The sequence below is a fragment of the Streptopelia decaocto genome, assembly GCF_964273445.1.
Source record: "Streptopelia decaocto genome assembly, chromosome: 1".
Taxonomy (NCBI): Eukaryota; Metazoa; Chordata; class Aves; order Columbiformes; family Columbidae; genus Streptopelia; species Streptopelia decaocto.
Genome location: NC_138663.1, coordinates 83,590,184 through 83,607,644, shown reverse-complemented (window position 1 = coordinate 83,607,644; position 17,461 = coordinate 83,590,184). Strand labels below are relative to the sequence as shown.

The 17,461-nt window shown below is 38.8% G+C and overlaps 1 protein-coding gene across 3 annotated transcripts in view; it reads right to left on the bottom strand.

Annotated features, from left to right (window-relative positions):
* Positions 1–1,456: 1,456 nt before the first annotated feature.
* Positions 1,457–17,461, bottom strand: part of RIMKLB (ribosomal modification protein rimK like family member B) — a 46,146-nt gene continuing 30,141 nt past the window's right edge. For all 3 annotated transcript variants that reach the window (XM_082043756.1, XM_082043755.1, XM_082043754.1), the window contains exons 4-7: positions 10,632–10,862; positions 8,678–8,764; positions 5,547–5,750; positions 1,457–4,174 (exon numbers count right to left, since the gene is read on the bottom strand). In XM_082043756.1, coding sequence (XP_081899882.1) covers positions 3,711–4,174; positions 5,547–5,750; positions 8,678–8,764; positions 10,632–10,862 — 986 coding nt within the window. In that variant the 3' untranslated portion in view covers positions 1,457–3,710. The remainder of the gene's footprint in view (positions 4,175–5,546; positions 5,751–8,677; positions 8,765–10,631; positions 10,863–17,461) is intronic.

Genomic DNA, 17,461 nt, shown 5'->3' with positions numbered 1-17,461 from the left:
AAATGTTAACAGTCCATAAATGCATCAAGCATTGACATTGTGTTACAGATGAGATTTCCTAACATTCCAAGAAGAGATTTTTATAAAACAAATCAAAGCATTAAATACAAGGCTTAAGATACAATCCGTACATTGACATAGCAAGACATCAATTATAAACATAGTAAATTGAACAGAAGATATCCAGTGTTACCAAAAAAACAAACAAATCACCAGATTAGTTTCAGAAACTTATTCTTGCCAACAAGAGTTTCTAACTGGCTCTTTCAAACATTAAAATATACAAAAATAGTTGTGTCACCATCAGCTGTATTAGCACTATTATAATCCAGCACTACATTACCATTTTTTCAGCACATGCTTCCAAACCCACATACAGAGGTAGTGTTAGTGCAACTGTATGATGATAAAGTTTAGCATGTGTTTTTTCAGCATATGGAACTGAAGGAAATACAATGTATAAAGCTGATGTCTGTAAAGTTCACCTTCAATGGGAAACACTACCTGATTACCACAGGCTAGATTTGTTGGTGTTTTTTTCCTGTAAGTAAAAACAAGACACCCCCCTCATACTCCCAGCCCATTCTATACATTTCACTATTTCAGAAGCAATAGGTAAGTAGGGAATAAATATGAGACAGGTGTGCCCATTTGAAGCAATGAACCCTCAAGCAAGGTTTTTATGCTGTATCAATACCCAATGTCCAAACAATTGTACATGATGTTTCAAATCCTGGCTCCGTCCCTGACCACTATGTATAGACTTATCTCAAAACTATTAATAGCAATGGAAGCATCTACCACAGGGGAGCATCTCATCCCAAGGGAGCCAAACTGTAATCTCTCAATCCACTGTTTGTCTTTCAAAACACCTTATGTTTACCACTGTGAGGTGTAATCTGGACATTCTGAAAGGGTGACAGAAATGTAAAGTTCCCATGAGCCACAAAATACTATGGAGATTCAAAAAAGAGTCCAGAATGTTCAGTTACCGGCTCTTTCCTCTAAAAGATGTTTCCTGTGATAGAAATACAGAGATGTCACTATCCAAACTCGCACATATTTACTCCCTGCTGTTATTCCACATGTGCACAATGTGTGCCATGTCTGAAAAGGGAAGGATTGACCCTATCAGCCTCTCAAGGAGTGCAGGCACCTACCAGTAAAAAGAAAACAGAAGAAAACAAAACACCACCACCCAAATTCTCTTTAGACAAACAAGCAAGGGGAGAAGAGCCTCTGAAAGAGACAGTGTACTGCTCAGTGTCTAGAAAATCACGCTTCTTTCATATTCTGTGGTTCTGCAACTCTTCATGGAAGTTAAAGACCTTCATATTCTTCAGGTATAACCTGTGCACTTGAAGGCTCAGGAAGAAAGATTTGAAAATACCTCTACTGATGAAGCTCCTTTTATTGCTGGACCAGCTAGTCCACTCTCCTGTTTAACACCAACAGCCAACCTTTCACTTGATTTTAATAATAATATTTAATTCTACAAAAAAAAAAAGAGCGCCATTTTATTACATTCCTTTTAAAATTAAAAAAAGAAAAAGAAAAGAAAAGAAAAGAAAACCAAACTGTACAAAGAAGTATGATCAAACCTCCATAAATCAGGTTAATACTGTTCTGTTTATTGCCTCTTGAAGACTCTCTGCATAGTGTCCATGAGTTGTGTTTAAGGTCCAAGTGACGACAAAACAGCAGAGCAGCAGAGAGGTGAGGAAGGGCCCCAGAGGTGGGCAGTGCAGAGCCTCAGAGGGTACATGGGACATGCTCCATTGAAGTATCCAGAAAACAGCAGCATTGCACACACATAGTTCCCCTCCAAACAAACCCTATTTCACAAGATCATTTTTCAATTGTAAACGTTTTACTTTTTGTTTTTAAAAAAGAGGCTTATCTTTATATATATATATCTTTATATATATATATATATATATATATATATATAGTTCCAGGGGTTTATGAACCCAGAGAACGAGAAAGGAATGAAATGGGAGGAGGAGAAGTAGGAAGAAAAGGAGGGCGAAGATAGGGACTGAAAAATGGACTCAGTATCTGTTCTGGTTATCTGTTTTCCAAAACAGCTAAAGGCTGCTGAGAAAATGCACACCAGAAGGACTAGGGGAAATCAGGCAGTGTGGAAAAAAATTAGGAGCTAAACAGCCAAAACCCAAGAAGAAATAAAGCAAAGCAAATGCACAAACACACACAAGTGTGTGCACTCACACCACACACATGTAAGGGTCCAGGATCAATTTGTTAATTGTTTGTGGACCTAAGTTATATATTTTATGTTTTTATTCTGGCTAAGCTCGTTCTTTCTTGCTCACTCTTTCTTCCTTTCTTTTTCTTTCTTTTTTTCTCTCCCGTTTTTTTTTTTAATCTGCTGCATGTTTCCCAAAGCTAAGAATTGACTATTTCTCCCCAGTTATACACTTCAGATTCCTGCCAACACCAGCTTTTATGTTCAGTGGGGAAAAATTAATCCTGGTAACTACTGTATGAACTGCAGCTTTATTCTGAAGTACCTTTAAATGTCTAATCACTTTTCACCAACTTTTCCCTCCTCCACACCTTACCATGTTCCCCTCCCAGAAAAGCAAAAATAAAAAAAAAGAAAAAACCCACACCACCCCACCAATGTACAGGCTTTAACTCAGTGTTTTCTTAACAAATAGTCTGCAGTGTTTTCACTTTGGCCACCATTAAAGATGCAGGCATAGATAAGGGACTGTTGGACTAGCATGTATTAAAGAAAAAGGAACATTAACATTGCAGATCTCTCTCAAAAAGACTAAAACACTAACAAATACAAGTTGATGCACGTTTGCCTCAAACATTATTTTGTATACCAAACATTACAGTGCTGTTTATCTCCTCCAATCATGCAAAAAATAGTTAAAACCATGCCACTTCTTCCACAAATAGAATATGACCAACTGCCCTACATACCTTTCAAAAATCAGGATTTGAAATGAGGAAAACAGAAGCACTAAAATCCTCCTTCAAAAGCTTTATAAAGAAATATAGACAGAAAGCTGCCAGTTAATATCAAGATGGCATAAATTACAGATTTGTACAGAAAGCTCACAGTAAGTCAACTGATACTTCTCTCAGCCTCATCATTTGAAAGGCCATATCCTGCAAGGTCATGAAGTGATGACTTTAAAAGTATCCTGAACCTACAGTTTTCATCTACAAGAGTAGGAACAGCAGGTGTCCAGGAACTTTGAAATACCTGGTATTAAACACCTTCAACTCACGTTCAGAATTTGAGGCACTCAGCAATTTACAGGATCAAGCCTTACAGAGGTAGAAGAGACTTAACTGGTGCAGTAATTCACTGAAGTTTCTATAGAGCTGCCAGACAGCTTTCTGAAAATCTTGAAGTGTGAATCATGCTTTAATGCTTGCCTGTGACCATACATGAATGGCAATACATCTGGGGACCAAAGCAGCATCCAAATAAAATTCTCACTTAGGTTGTGAACGGAGCATCTTCATTAGAAAACTGACACACACAATTTTATGTTCTGCAAAAAAGTAGGGGCAGCAATCACAGCACATGTGCCTTTTACTCTTGCTCTCTTGATTGACACCCCCCCTTCCCTCATTCCTCTGAGCTTCTCTGATAAACAGCATTGCAAGTTGGTTTAAAAAAAAATTTACAGGAGAGAGTTCTGTTGGTCATCTATTGACATGTGGCATCACTCCACAAGAAGTTTGATCTCATTGGCTAATAGCTGGTTCATGTTGAATAAAGCCCCCGGGAGCTTGGTGAGCAATTCTCTCTCCGTGGTCTCAGGGTCGCTGTCGACAGAGCTGGAGCTAGCACTCATATTGTCGACAGCGGCACTAGCTGGAGGGCCCAGCTCTGGCTCGCTAGTCTCGCTTGCCGTGGACACCACAGAGAGCAAGGACATGCGTCGCGTCAAGCGACCGGGGGTCAGAAGAGAAGCGGCATAGTCCGCTATGATACCAGCTACATCTAGATTACAAGCCTTGTCAAAGGCAATGAAACCTACATTTGCATTGGCCTCGCAGACGTAGAATGAACCATCGTCTTTCATCAGCAGGTCAATGCCGCACACGTCCATCCCCAGGATGTTTGACACCTGGACTGCCAGCTGCTTGCCTTGTTCACTGAGTGAGCACATCATCCCTACGCCACCTGGAAAAAGTGAAAAAAAAACTGCTGTCTGTAGTCTGGTCACAGGTAACTAACATTCTTGTCAACTGGTTTGTGCTTCTTGGTTGGGAAGCTACAAAGCAAGCCTGCGAGCATACTGCTGACTACTGAGAAAGCAACCTCCTTTCTACAGTGACTACTAATGAACCTGAAGCCACAGCAGGATTTCAAAAGATTATGACTTGTTTAAAAAACAGTTAAGTGCTGCCTTCTTAGTCAGGAAAGATATAATACATTTTTGTGATCCTAGGATATTAAAAAAATGACCTAACAAACCACTCTTGTTCCTTCTAAAGTCAAGGTTTTCCATACATATTTGTAAGTTACCACAAGAAATCTTCCAGCAAAATTAAACCAAGTGTTCCTGGTAAGACTACAGCTCCAGCAGATATAATTGAGGGGGATACGGGTTAATACGTTATCATCTGCTCAAGTCCCTCTCAGCTTGCTACCATAGGTTACTGTCTCAAAAGCAAGAATTAGGGAACATTTGTCTCTGAACCTGAGCTGGTCCAGTTCACTGTCTATCATCTAAGTATTAACCAACTCAGACTTCACCTGTCACAACTCTTAAGTTTAAATAAAGCAAACATTAATAAACCAAAAAACATTCAGCAGAGAAATTCAGCAGGCTCTGTTTCCTCAGTATGAAGTCGTAACTAAAACCTCTCAGGCATTTTGACTAACCAAAACAGTACTACACATGAATACATATTATCCCATCCCTTGCTCAGGTTCAGCCAGGGAACCTCAACCCTCTTTCCTCCTACCTTATGAACATCCCTTGTCCTCCACTCAAAGCTATGCAGAAACTAAGTTGTGAGTATGCTACAAACAACGCAGTAACCTTCCTCCCAGACATGGTCTTTGGGGTAAAAGGTGGCAGGGAGGAGCCTGATAGACATAAGGCATCACAGCAGCTTCACAATGCAATCCAACAGTTTCCTCACTTAACACTTTCTTCTACACTCTTGCCAACTGGCTGTCTCCTCCACCTCCCTCAGTCTCATCTTCTGTCTTCTTTTTCTGTTCCTCTTAACATGATGAAATCAACGATAACATGGCATTAGCATAACACTGCCACTACCACATCAATGGCTTCGTTTGTGGTCCTAGAACTTTCCCCTCCCTTTCACCCACCTTATCCACCTAACACTTTGGGCAGATTGTCTCTCCTTCTACGTTTGCTCAATACGCATCTCACTTAACCTTCACTCTCATGTTTCCTCTGTAAACCCCCAACAGTAAGCACAACTAATACAAAACAAAACCTGCAGCTTATTTCAGTTGACTTTGTGATTTTTCAACTGGATTGAAAAAGTCTGATCAAAACTATGAACAATGCTTTTCCTACCAAGGGAGCAGTTACTCTGCATCCTCCCATCTGTTGAGCAGCGGAGCATGGTCCCCACCACGCGGCCTCCTACTACGATGACACGTACATCCTTGCCATGGGACTCTTTAACGTATTTTTGAAATAAGTAAGGGGCATCATGACGGATCAAATGGCTTAGGTCTGCCAAATGGTGTTTGTCTCGTGCCAGGAACACAGCTTTACCTGTATGAAGAAAAGAACATTGGAAGATTGGAAGATGCTACCAATTCAAGCTGCCTCAATGAGTCAGCACATAAAAGTAAAACCTCTGACCAGTATGCTGCCCATTCTCACAGGCCTCATCTGAAGCTTATATCCATTTACAAATTCTTCTGTGGACATCAGTGTTTCAGTGCTCCTAGGTATGCAAGTAATGACAGAGTTGAGAAGTCATATGAGAATGAAAAAAAACAATGAAAAGAACGAAAGAAGAAGGAAACAGCTTTAGATAAGGGAGGTGGTCTTGTAATTTCAACTCCTTTTGGTACAAGTCCTTAATTAGAGAAAAAAGGAAGAGATACTTAAAGAGCAGCAGACATTTAATTAATAACACAGTTCTGTTTATCCAAGAGGATTGGACCTACAGCTTGACACATGGGATCAATTACATGTCAAACCCCAGGCAGCTAAAAACTCTGAAGTCACTAGGGTGCCACTGCAGAACCAACAGCTTCTCTGTTGGGAAGTTGCCAAGGGCTGCTCTTCCCAATACTTACAAGAGCTCACAACTCCAGAATGAGAGCAGTGGAACAACTACATTCAGAGCAAAACACCAGGCAGTATCCAAGATAATTTAGCAGAGGATTACACAACACACAAAATGAATGGAATGTACTACAATATTGAAGAAAACCTGTTTAGAAATCACTAGTTTTACTGCTAGCAAACATCTCAAGGACTTGTTTTGTTTAACCTAAAACTTGTCACTTGATTTCCCTTCATTTCTAGAGCACATCAAAGACTTATTTGTTCTTTTCCAATTTTACTAATACTGATGAAAAGTCACTCCTGAAACAGATTCTCACACTTTCCATCTCATTTCTAGTCTCACAAGATGGCATCCCTTTCCATCTTTAGCTACATTTCCCAAGTCCTCTATCCTTTTCTTAAGGATTCCTTTATGTGCCATAATAGATTTACATTTCACGAAAAGGCTGCACAATTTTTTTTGGTGACAGAATTGTCACTGAATTATGATACACTATTGACAGAGTACAAAAATCAACCGATAAACTGCCTATCTTAACAAAGGGAACATAAATGCAATTGTAGCACAACTAGGACAAAAAAAATGTGTGAAGAAGAATTCCAACAGGTACTCCAAAACTTAACTGGAGCGGCCTCTGCTTCATCAGTATTTAAGGTCTCCATAACATAGAACACTGCTTGAGGAACATGGAATTCCTCATGACAAAGTATCAGAATGTAGGCTTAAAAGTCATTACAAGAAAGCAAAAACCTCCATGTGCTTTCTCCCATTCCCAACTTTGGCTCCCCTACAGGTACCTAATGATCACACTGTATCCTAAAATGGGACAGGCGGAATGGTATCTTGGAGTGGAGCTAGTTAGTTCTTGGGAATTATGCAGCATCATGACATCTTGGCAAAAATAAGATCAGCACATTTGCTGCAGCAGCAAACTACGCAGAAAATGAGCATAGTATGAGTATGACTTATGTTCATCAGCCAGTACCTGTGACCAAGTTTGCCAGTTTTAAATAAAATTTGCCAACGGCTACTCTTCAAGTAATTTGAAAGAGTCTCCTCATCTCTCTTAATGTGAAAGGACATGTACTGTGCATAAATTTGCATTTAAATGCCTGGAATATAAAGTGCTCTAAGATAAACTTGTAAACAGAGATTTACATGAATTCTGGCTAAAAAAGGGAGAAGAAAGTCAATAGCTGAAAACTCTGCAACTGTTTAATAGATCTTAACAAGAGGCAGTGTCAAGTCAAATTCACTGCCTCAGACACTACACAGTTGTCAAATTCAGCTTGCTGCGAAGTCAAATTCCAACTTGGCTTCATAGCTCCGCAAGTACTTTAAAGCCATATAAACTGGTTATCACAGCCAACAGAAGCAGGTCTGATCTTCCTCTGCCTCAGCCTTTTGCTCTTACTCTTCCATTACATCAACACAAGCGTTTGTGTGAGTAAATGACAATCCATGTAAAGAACTAATCCAAGTAAAAATAACCCATCTAGATTCATCCAACATCAGTTCCTGAATCCATTTACAACATGGCTACAGAAACACTCATTGTCAGCAGAATAGATGCATCAGAGCAGCACAGAGTGGGAACAAAATGACAGACAATAAGAAGGAAGAATTGGTATCTTTTTGGTATGCTTTTCTTTAAGGTAACTGCTGGTTTTTGAATTTACACTTTGGTTTCAGTCTCTCTTTACTTCCAGTATTTATTAAATTGGTTTTAAAGTAAATTAAAAACAGTGCAAACTCCCGGGCAAATAACGTCTGAAACTAATTTGAAACCTGGTTTCCTTTAGTAGATCACTACCTAATATTAAATGAAATTGACGTATTGTTTCATATTCAACGTATAAAACAAAAGACTGATAACAGAACAATTTCATCTGCTGTATTACCACCAGCACTGTCAGGATATTTTTCTGAAAAACAGAGATCCAGTTTGATGAACAACATGTGATAATTTTATTTAAATCAGAATCCTAATTATAGACAAAATCACATAGAAAAAAATCAAATTAAGACTGAATGAACTAAGATTTCATTTCTTATGCCTATTTCGAAACATCCCTAAAATCCATGTAGGCGTCTCTCTACTCCTCTAAGGCCAGACCTTCTGTTATTCCAGTTCAAAGATTTCCTCACAGTAGCCACCAATGCACTATACTTTTGAACCCCTATCCCCGCTGCTATTGCAAGACTAGGTTCTACTAAAACTGCTTCCCAGTGTTTCAGCCTACTCAACATTCAGAAGTCTAAGGGTGGTAGAATTTAGATGTCCCGCAAATAAGTCCAACAGCTAACAGAAGACCCTCTTAACTATCATCACTTGATGAGACAAAATCTTAAGAGTGCTGCACAGAACACTCCTTGTGCTCACCCCTGACCTCACACCCACCTCGGTGACCCCGTGTGTTCTTCACCACCATAGGGAACTCCAGCACTTCCGCCTCATCAATCATTTTGGCAAAATTCTCATGACCACCTGGCAAAAAGAAAACCAAGAACGTTATATGCCACCAGTCTGGTGTGGCCAAACTGGGGACGTAATAGCCGCATATTCCTCCCTCCTTACAGCTTAGATAATGCAGAAAAAACTATCAGTTAAGAGGAACTTGGTCACGGAGCATTATCAGATTTTGAAGGTGTTAGCAATCTGCGGGATACTAACTCCTACTTCCTTTGAAATTAAAGACACAAGTTGACAAAGGCCACTTGATAACAACCACAAAAGGCTCAATCCAGTCTTCCAAATCTGAATGCCCCAATTCTACTATCTTGTTCCAGTTTATCCCTTTTACTTTTCCAACTCCCACCTTTTCAAATGTGTACCAGGAAAACAGTAGAGGAACAACACCAGTAACAGTTCTGTTCAAACTACTAACCAGGAAGGCAACATGGAATACAAAGACAAGGCATAATCCAGAGAGCAGTAATAACCCAAATCTTGTCACTCTAGCTCCCTCCTTTCCAAGACTTAAGTCTCCTGCATCTCATTCTCCCTATTACCTGAAGTAGTACTTCAACCTTCTCATCTCACTACAAATGACCATTCACATGATTAGGGTTGATACTTCAAGGTTATTTGAGTTCAATTCAATTCACAGAAGGCTGACCACAGTACAAGAAATACAGGAGGGAAAGTTAGCAGATAAAAGGATCAGACTCTTCTACCAGCATGTGCAGTAAAGCACAGAAGTCAAGCATAGACACTGGTCACAAAGCCAGCAGCAGCCATCACTACCCTGGCATGGATTTTAGTGCATGTCATTGAACAAAATGTCATTCAGCATATCCTGTTTTTCCTGGCAAAGCCAACTCTCACTGATAACTTGATACTTGTGTTAAAAAAAAAAGGTCATGCTTCTGTCAAATTCCAGAGGCAGGCATTAAAAGAAGTGGCAGGGAGTTATGAACAAGAGATGCTTTGCAATTACCCCATCATTAGTGGTCTCCCTCTCAAAAGAAATAAAAACCCATTCCTTTCTCAAAGAGCTAGAGCAACAACATCTATAAAGAAAGGGTATGCTTCTTCTCAAATGTGCTTTCACAGTAACTGATGGAAACAATAATTCCTAGTAATTGATGAAAACCCATAGCTTTGTTTTTGTCAAGTTTGTTTGTGTTTTTTTGTTAAATTCCCATTACAAAAGCCTACTGATACAACCACACAAAGCGGAGGAAAGCCCTGCTGTTTCCCAAGAAGGAAAGAAAGGCTGAGAGGTATCTTTAATTCTTTAATATATTGTAATTAAAAGGAGAAATATCATCAAGGTAGAAAAATGGTTCCTCTAATCTAGTACTCTGTCAGGAACCATGGACTCCAGAGGCAGCCACAAGAAACATTAATATTTAACTGATGGGAATAATTCTGGTGGGAAACAAACCCCAAACAATTGTTAAAAGTTGAACACAAGGGCCTGTACTCTTTTGTTCTTTCATAATAATTAATATGATTGCAGATACTTTTATTCATATAGAAGTTTAATCTATTTTCACGTTTTACCAAAATATAGATCTTTATAGTATCCTGTGACATTTTGTTCCCCAGGTTCTTGTGTGCTGTTTCAGGCAATTAGAAAGCAGTTCAAAGGGTTTCAGTAGTAACAAAATCAGTTGCTTGGGAGGCTGAGGTACAGTTAAAGTACTCTTCCCAAAGCATCACAGCTAAGCAACAAAGGCAAAACCAGAACCTGAGTCTTGTGACTTTAATTGCCTTTTCTGGTTATTGAACACGTATCTGTGAAATGAGCCTCATACTAATTAATTCTATGGATTTCCAAAACTTTTGCACTGCAAAAGCATAAATTACAGTAGGCAACTATGCTATCCTTTTGATTCAAAAGCCTTACCATACGAAAAAGTGTCTGGAAGAGGCACACCATGACCAGCAAGTTCTTGAAACGTCCAGAACTTGTTGACACAGTTGAGGATGGCTTGGGGACGATTCATCAATCGACAGCCCATCTTCTCTAGGTGGCGAAGGACTGTGATATCGCTGTCACTCTGGACCCAAGGTGTTGGTACACGCACAACCACCACCTGTGGGTAAGCAGTAATGAGCTCCCCATTTACCCGGAGACCTAAAGAAGGAAGATAAAAACATCTCAATCAACTGCAAGGTCTTCAGGAGAAGTTAAACAAGCAAAGAAATACGGCACTGTATGTGATCACAACAGAGATACTAAACATCAACAGTGACCACTAAAACAACACAATTCTCCCTAATATGTATCTTGTCAGTTGTGCTGTTTCATACATGTCACTCTTAACTCACTTAAAACTAGGACTAGGCAAAGAACAGACTGTATTATGGCACAGAATCCTGGGCTCCTTCCTAGGCTGAAGGCCTGTTTTTATAGGTTGACACATGACCCTTTCTATGGGTGTTAGCTACACACTACATTTACATCAACAGTATCAATAGTTCAGGAGGTTACTTTCTCACGCCACTGGTTCTTGCCTACATGATACAGTTCACACCTTTTCCAGTCCCAGCCATATTGAGCCCTGTTTGTAGTATCATGTTACACAACATATTGCCAGAGTAACAGAGAATGTACATGACCCTTAAAAAAAAAAAAGCCGTATTTTTAACACAGATAATTTCAACAATCTGATTTATACTAAATAAGTACTCAGAAATAACTATAACAGCTAACTGGGCAGCACCCTGTGACATTAAGGCAGGAAAGAGAAGGAAAGACAGCCACGAAGACCAATGCATTACTTAATCATGACCTATAGTTTTACAGACTATATCTCTGAAAAAGAAACACTGAAAGACAGGCTGCAGGAACTGCACTACAATAGGAACGGACAGGAGGGCATCAGGCTCAGTTACGACAGTCAGGCATCTGAGGAAGGGAAAAGACAAATAAGATTTGATATTCATGGTATTTGCCTTATGTTCAAAGACTTCAGTGTAAAATACACAGCTTGCTGCTGTCAGCACCTTAAGGGTTAAAAAAGAGAAAGAATGTGAGCTGAGAAATCACAGTGCATCTGAATTCCTGTGCCTATGAAAGGCCAACTATATAGCATTCAGATCTAGCCCGAATTAATTACCTGATTAGCTCTATTCTGAAGATGCTACTTTTCAAACACAGACTTGTATCTACTCAACCCGAAGACACATATTGCCAGACAATACATTCCCTATAACTGGGGGGAGAGGAGAAGAGAGGGTGTCCCCCTCTCTGTACTTCTGTTTTATTTTTTTCTCCCAACCAGGATGTACTTTAGAGCTTGCCTTAAATATAGTTTAGCTGCCTTAAATATAGTGAAGCAACCATCTAACTCCCAAAATGGAAGCAGAAATATGCTGCCCAGTCCTCAGGAGGACACAAAACCACTCTCTGGGAAGGCCAAAACAGAACCATATCCAATACAAATCCCTTTTTCCAATCCCCATTGCCATGATTGCACAGAGATGAGAAAACATAAGCAGGCGGGTGCTCTGGCTGCTCACCTCATTAGCACCAAGCACTGCCGCATTGCAGCTGACATGACTTGCGTGTTTAAGCAAGCAGCCTTCAGACACACACACACATGTCATTTTATATAGGCATCTCAAGCGAGATTAAAAACAAGACACTGCTAAAACCCTAAGCAGAATGTGAACATCAGGAAATGCACTACAATCTCCTTTAGCCAGAAAAGGAGTACAGACTCAGCGAGCAAAAGATTTTTAACTTATTAGTCAGATCCCATCTTACACATGTATTTTCTCATTTAGGTGCATGACCAATTACACTCACTTTTTGCCACTGTAATTGTATGCATGTCCTGATGCACGTGCAAGCTGTGTAACAATCATTTTTAAAAGGACTGCATTTTCCACAGAGCCCCAAAACTGCCACTGTATCTTTGCTATGAAACTAAACTACATAGTTTTCTAATTCATAATGTCTCAGAATTAATGATGTCTCAGAATCTATTTTGTTGTTTTGCTTTCAAGTCACACCACATATGGAAGTTTTGTACCATGGAGTCTGAAAAACAGCAGTCTGAGGAGATGCATATGCCTCACCTGTTAATTCTCCTGAATGCTTGTGTTAGGCTTGACTATCAGACTGGTGTAAATTCAGCCGGGCCACCATCCCCCCTGGAGTGACTTTGGATGTACAATAATTTTATCAACAGAAGAAAATGAGCTTTTGTTCCAGATTCAGTCATTTTCTCTGGTCTGGATATTGTTCTCCCCAGAACAAAAATAAATTCTCTCCCCTCATAGGAGACAGTTTACAAACAAAGAAAAGAGCTACTCAATGAAATGTATAATTTGAATCACTACCACTGACATGTGCCATAAAAATTAGCTGCAGTCTCTCAGCAACACAGTGCTGTGAAAAGAAGCAGCTTTACTACAGTTAAAAGGAGAGCCAGATTCTGCCATTTTGGAACAAGCTTGTATTCAGCATTCCATCCGAAAGCCAGCAGTCAATGGTCAGATTAATGATCATTATTGTCAAATGGCTGATTAAATAATATTTATTCACTATGATGTGCTGAAAGCAGTAACACAGAAGATATTACCGCATACAATTAATTTCTTTTCCAAAGGATCAATTTATGAACGGAAAGAAGGAGAAAGGAAAAGAGATATGTTACAGAGTTGTTACCTAAAGGGTAGTTTAATGAAACTTTTTTTTTTTCCTTTTAAATGGCGATGAACTCTCTTTGCCATAATAGTACCATCCTGGTCCCACCTGGGAATTAATTATACCACATCCCTCAAATAAACCAAAAAAGTCTCAAGTTTCTCTCAAAGACAGCTCAGAGCAGCACATGACAGAACTGAATGGGTAAATCCATTATTTCTCATCAGTTGGCCCAACTGCTGCTTTTCATTCCCAAAGAACAGCAGGTGAGTTTAAAGTGCAAGTAGCTAGTCACTGCTAAATATGTCTATTTTGACTCAAATAGATCAGAAGCCATCAAATGAACCCATAAAGTTCACAGAAAATGGATGCAGTATTAAACTCTAGTGAAGACAGAAGAAAGAGGCAGAAACTTCTACTGCTGTTACCAATGAGATGAGAAGACCTGTATCTATACCCTAAGGAAGTCCTCAAGACATTAATATCTAACATGGTAGAGCCTATTTGCATATCAAGATACTCAGGACAACAGTTGCCTCTCGACAACGTGATTTAGTACAATTTTAGGGTAGATATGCATACCTTGGGAAAAAAAAAAAAAAAAAAAAAAATTCTGGAACTTCCCTTGCGAGGGTTTGGGGTTTTTTTTAGTAACTTCTGCCTTCTTCCCCGTAACAAATTTATCTCATGATCACAATTTTTCAATTAAACAGCCTCACTCTCTTAAGAGAGTTATCATTTAGGTGGCACACATTCCAAATGAAATGCCTCAAAATACAGGCATACAAACAAATCCTGACTGAACAAGTTGATGTCCATCAGCTAAGACTCCTATGCTGACTATGTGCATGTTGCCACGCTACAGCAAAACACAAAGCAAAATGTTTGACCCTAAGCCTTGGCAAAGGATTTCTAAAAAAATGAATCTCACTGCACAACTGCGACAAGCTAAGTGCCCAAATACAAGCAGTGAAGCCTGCAAGACAAACAGTTCTGCAAGTCAATCACAACCACAGCTAGAGTTCGTAAAAATGCAGACTCACACCTTTTACAATCCATAAGCACTGGTGCTTCATCTACAGTTATCCTACATTCTTGTCTTTTAGAAACTCTAAGAAACACTTCTGCATTGATGGCATTATGGACAGTTAAAGAGGATCAAGATTTCAAGAAACTCTGTGTGGCTTCTGAACATCATAATGCACAACCAAGCAGCATTTGAAATTGCTACACATTTTTTTAAACTCATTCTGTTCAATTTGCACTCTAGACAAATCCCTTCTAATCTCTACACAAAATCAGTTAATCAGCAGATTTATACCTAGTGCAAAGCAATCTCTCTTTTCTAGTTTGCATGTTACAAACAATTGTATTTTCAGCTGAAACAATGCAGATGCTTTCAAAGAAGGAACATAGTTTTAGAAGACAGGTCTAAAATTTCAAAGATTTGCAAGGACATAAAAAATAATTACAGAGTTTTTATAGCTTTAATTACAGTAAACATAAGACATTTTTAACAAAAAAAATCTCAGTAATATCAAATAAATCTATAAAAGTATTTTCACTCCAAATTATAATTTTGGAAAACAGCCAAAAAAAAAGCAAAATGAGTCACCAAGACCATGAAGTACTTAGAACTCCAACTCAGGTCTTCAAGTACAACATGTGACTTTAAGAACCATAGCTAACTTCTTGAATAAAATGGTATGATACCAAGCTAAATGTTTAAAGTATTTAATATACAAGCAGAAGGAGATCTGGATAGGCTTACATGTAAATCAAGTTATTGGTATCAAGCTTCTTCTATTTTTACACAACCTGCATCATCAGTATTAATTGATAGACTATGACAGATGAAAAGACTAAAGTACCTGGAAATGTCAGAAGCTATAGGCTGGGGAAAAAACCCAAAGGACACTGACATAACAGTAACAAAGAAGAAAATTTCCCAGGGAGAAATACTATGTTTACATTTACTTCCATGCACACATTAGAAAAACCTAAATCCGTAAAGGGGTTTCCATGATGAAAAACAACAAAAGCCTTTCAATCTGTGCCTGAAGGCAACTGATAACTGCCTTGCTACTTCATGACCTATTGTATCACATTTCTGACCACATAGATGAAAAGAGTAGAAATAAAGCACAAAAAGTAGGTTTGCAGAAGTTCCCTATTCGGTGCTGCCATGAATCCAGCAACACAAAACATTCTAGTCATTAAGACATCTTCTTTCAGACTTCCATTTCGCAGAATTTATCTGAGAACTGTGTGACTATGAAAAATGCCCAAACATGAGAACAAAGTTAAATTGTTCCTTGTAGAGCATGGACAGCTACAAAAGGAAACCTGGCGTCTGTGGCCACAGCTGCCACATGCAGCCACTTCTCAGAAGAATTTAACTTCAGTGACCACCTCTGTCCTTGGTGAAACCCCTAATAAATGCCACTGCTCTGACATATATAAGTAAGATGGAACAGGAAGAAAGTATTTCAGTATTCAGGCAGATCCAATATGTGAAATATATTTCTAACAGGTATAGCATACAAGTCAAATGGTCATCACGCATGCAGCATTCCAAAAAAATGAAATTTGAAACAAATTTTCAAAAGCACCAAACACACACCAGCTCAAATCACATTCCCAACAGAAGCTATAAGGGACTGAAAACTTGCAAAATATTACCCAGATTTTTCCTCAGAGATCTGTATGCTATCCTGAAAGCTTCCAGCTCTCCCAGCTTTGTTATACCAATTAATTCATCTATCCATCTATCCATGGAGTTGCTAACATTACCCGGATGAACAGTCACTCAGCAAGCAAGCTATAATGAATTCAACTTACTCAGCTGGGAGAAACAGGCTAGCCTTCCGTCACACAAACCTTTCTTCATATTTTAAGGACGTGTCATTCTGCTACCTGCTTTTCCCAATTAATCAGTTATTCTAACAAAAATCACTGATTTTTTCTACAAATCTAGACTCACTCCTGTTCTCATAACGGAACATTACTATCTCTGGTTCATTTGTCCTCCTGATATCTGTCAGCCCCAAGACGCTGCATAATATTTGTGTTAAAGTTCTAAAGTGTTTAATAATTACTTACAGTTATTTGCAGATAATCAAATGTGTTTCATCCTAAGTGCCATATAAAAAAAGTTTAAAGCTCAGAAGGGAAATACCCCAACCTTTAACAGCAGATTACTGGCAATAACAAGATACATGTTCCCTCACCAAACTCAATCACAACTAGATCTCTACAATTTTAAAAATTCAGCATACTTCAACCACACATTCTTCCAAGAGCATGGCAGAATTTAGGAATAATTAACATAAGTTCAATTAACATTAACAAAATACTATTTTATACCTCAAAAAAGCTTGCTGCAATACGTTGATTTAATTTTACCGTATCTATCTTATGAAGCAACTGTAAGCAACATAAATTCCAACAAATTGGGAGACACATAGTAAAATCTAGCACTTTAAGTCCATTTGAATTTAAACTAGAATTTAACCTTGCAATAGTATCTAGGCAATGGAATTTTAGAAATCCACCCATTTATTAACACAAAACTAAACTTCCCCTCATGGAGTTGCACAGACATTTTCTCCTCTGCATTACTTACCACCTGACAGCCACAGTTCATTAGTTTGAACACTTTGTTGTTAGAATTTCTCCAAAATTTCACTGCCATGCAAAAGTCCCTTTAATATCTAGTATTACCAAGCTATCTTTTACTGTACACAGAAACACATTTCTACAACAGTTCTGTGTTGGCTGTTTTAAGTTCGTATTCTCCTCCCTTCCTGTCCTACTTACTAGTTTTTCAAACCAAATTAACAAGTGCTGGCATTTAACCCTACAGGTTTAATACCACCACAATCTCCTCCACACAAACTTAACCAAAGAGGCTTTCTCACCAAGACACACTTCCATAGCTCAGCAGTTCAAATAAAATCACACGTAGCAGAGACAAAACTGATCTCTCTAGAACAGTACCATGCCATTCTGTCCTGAAACACAGAAATAAAGAGCAGCAGCTTCAGCTTCAATTCGTAAATTGCTAATGCAAGCACTGT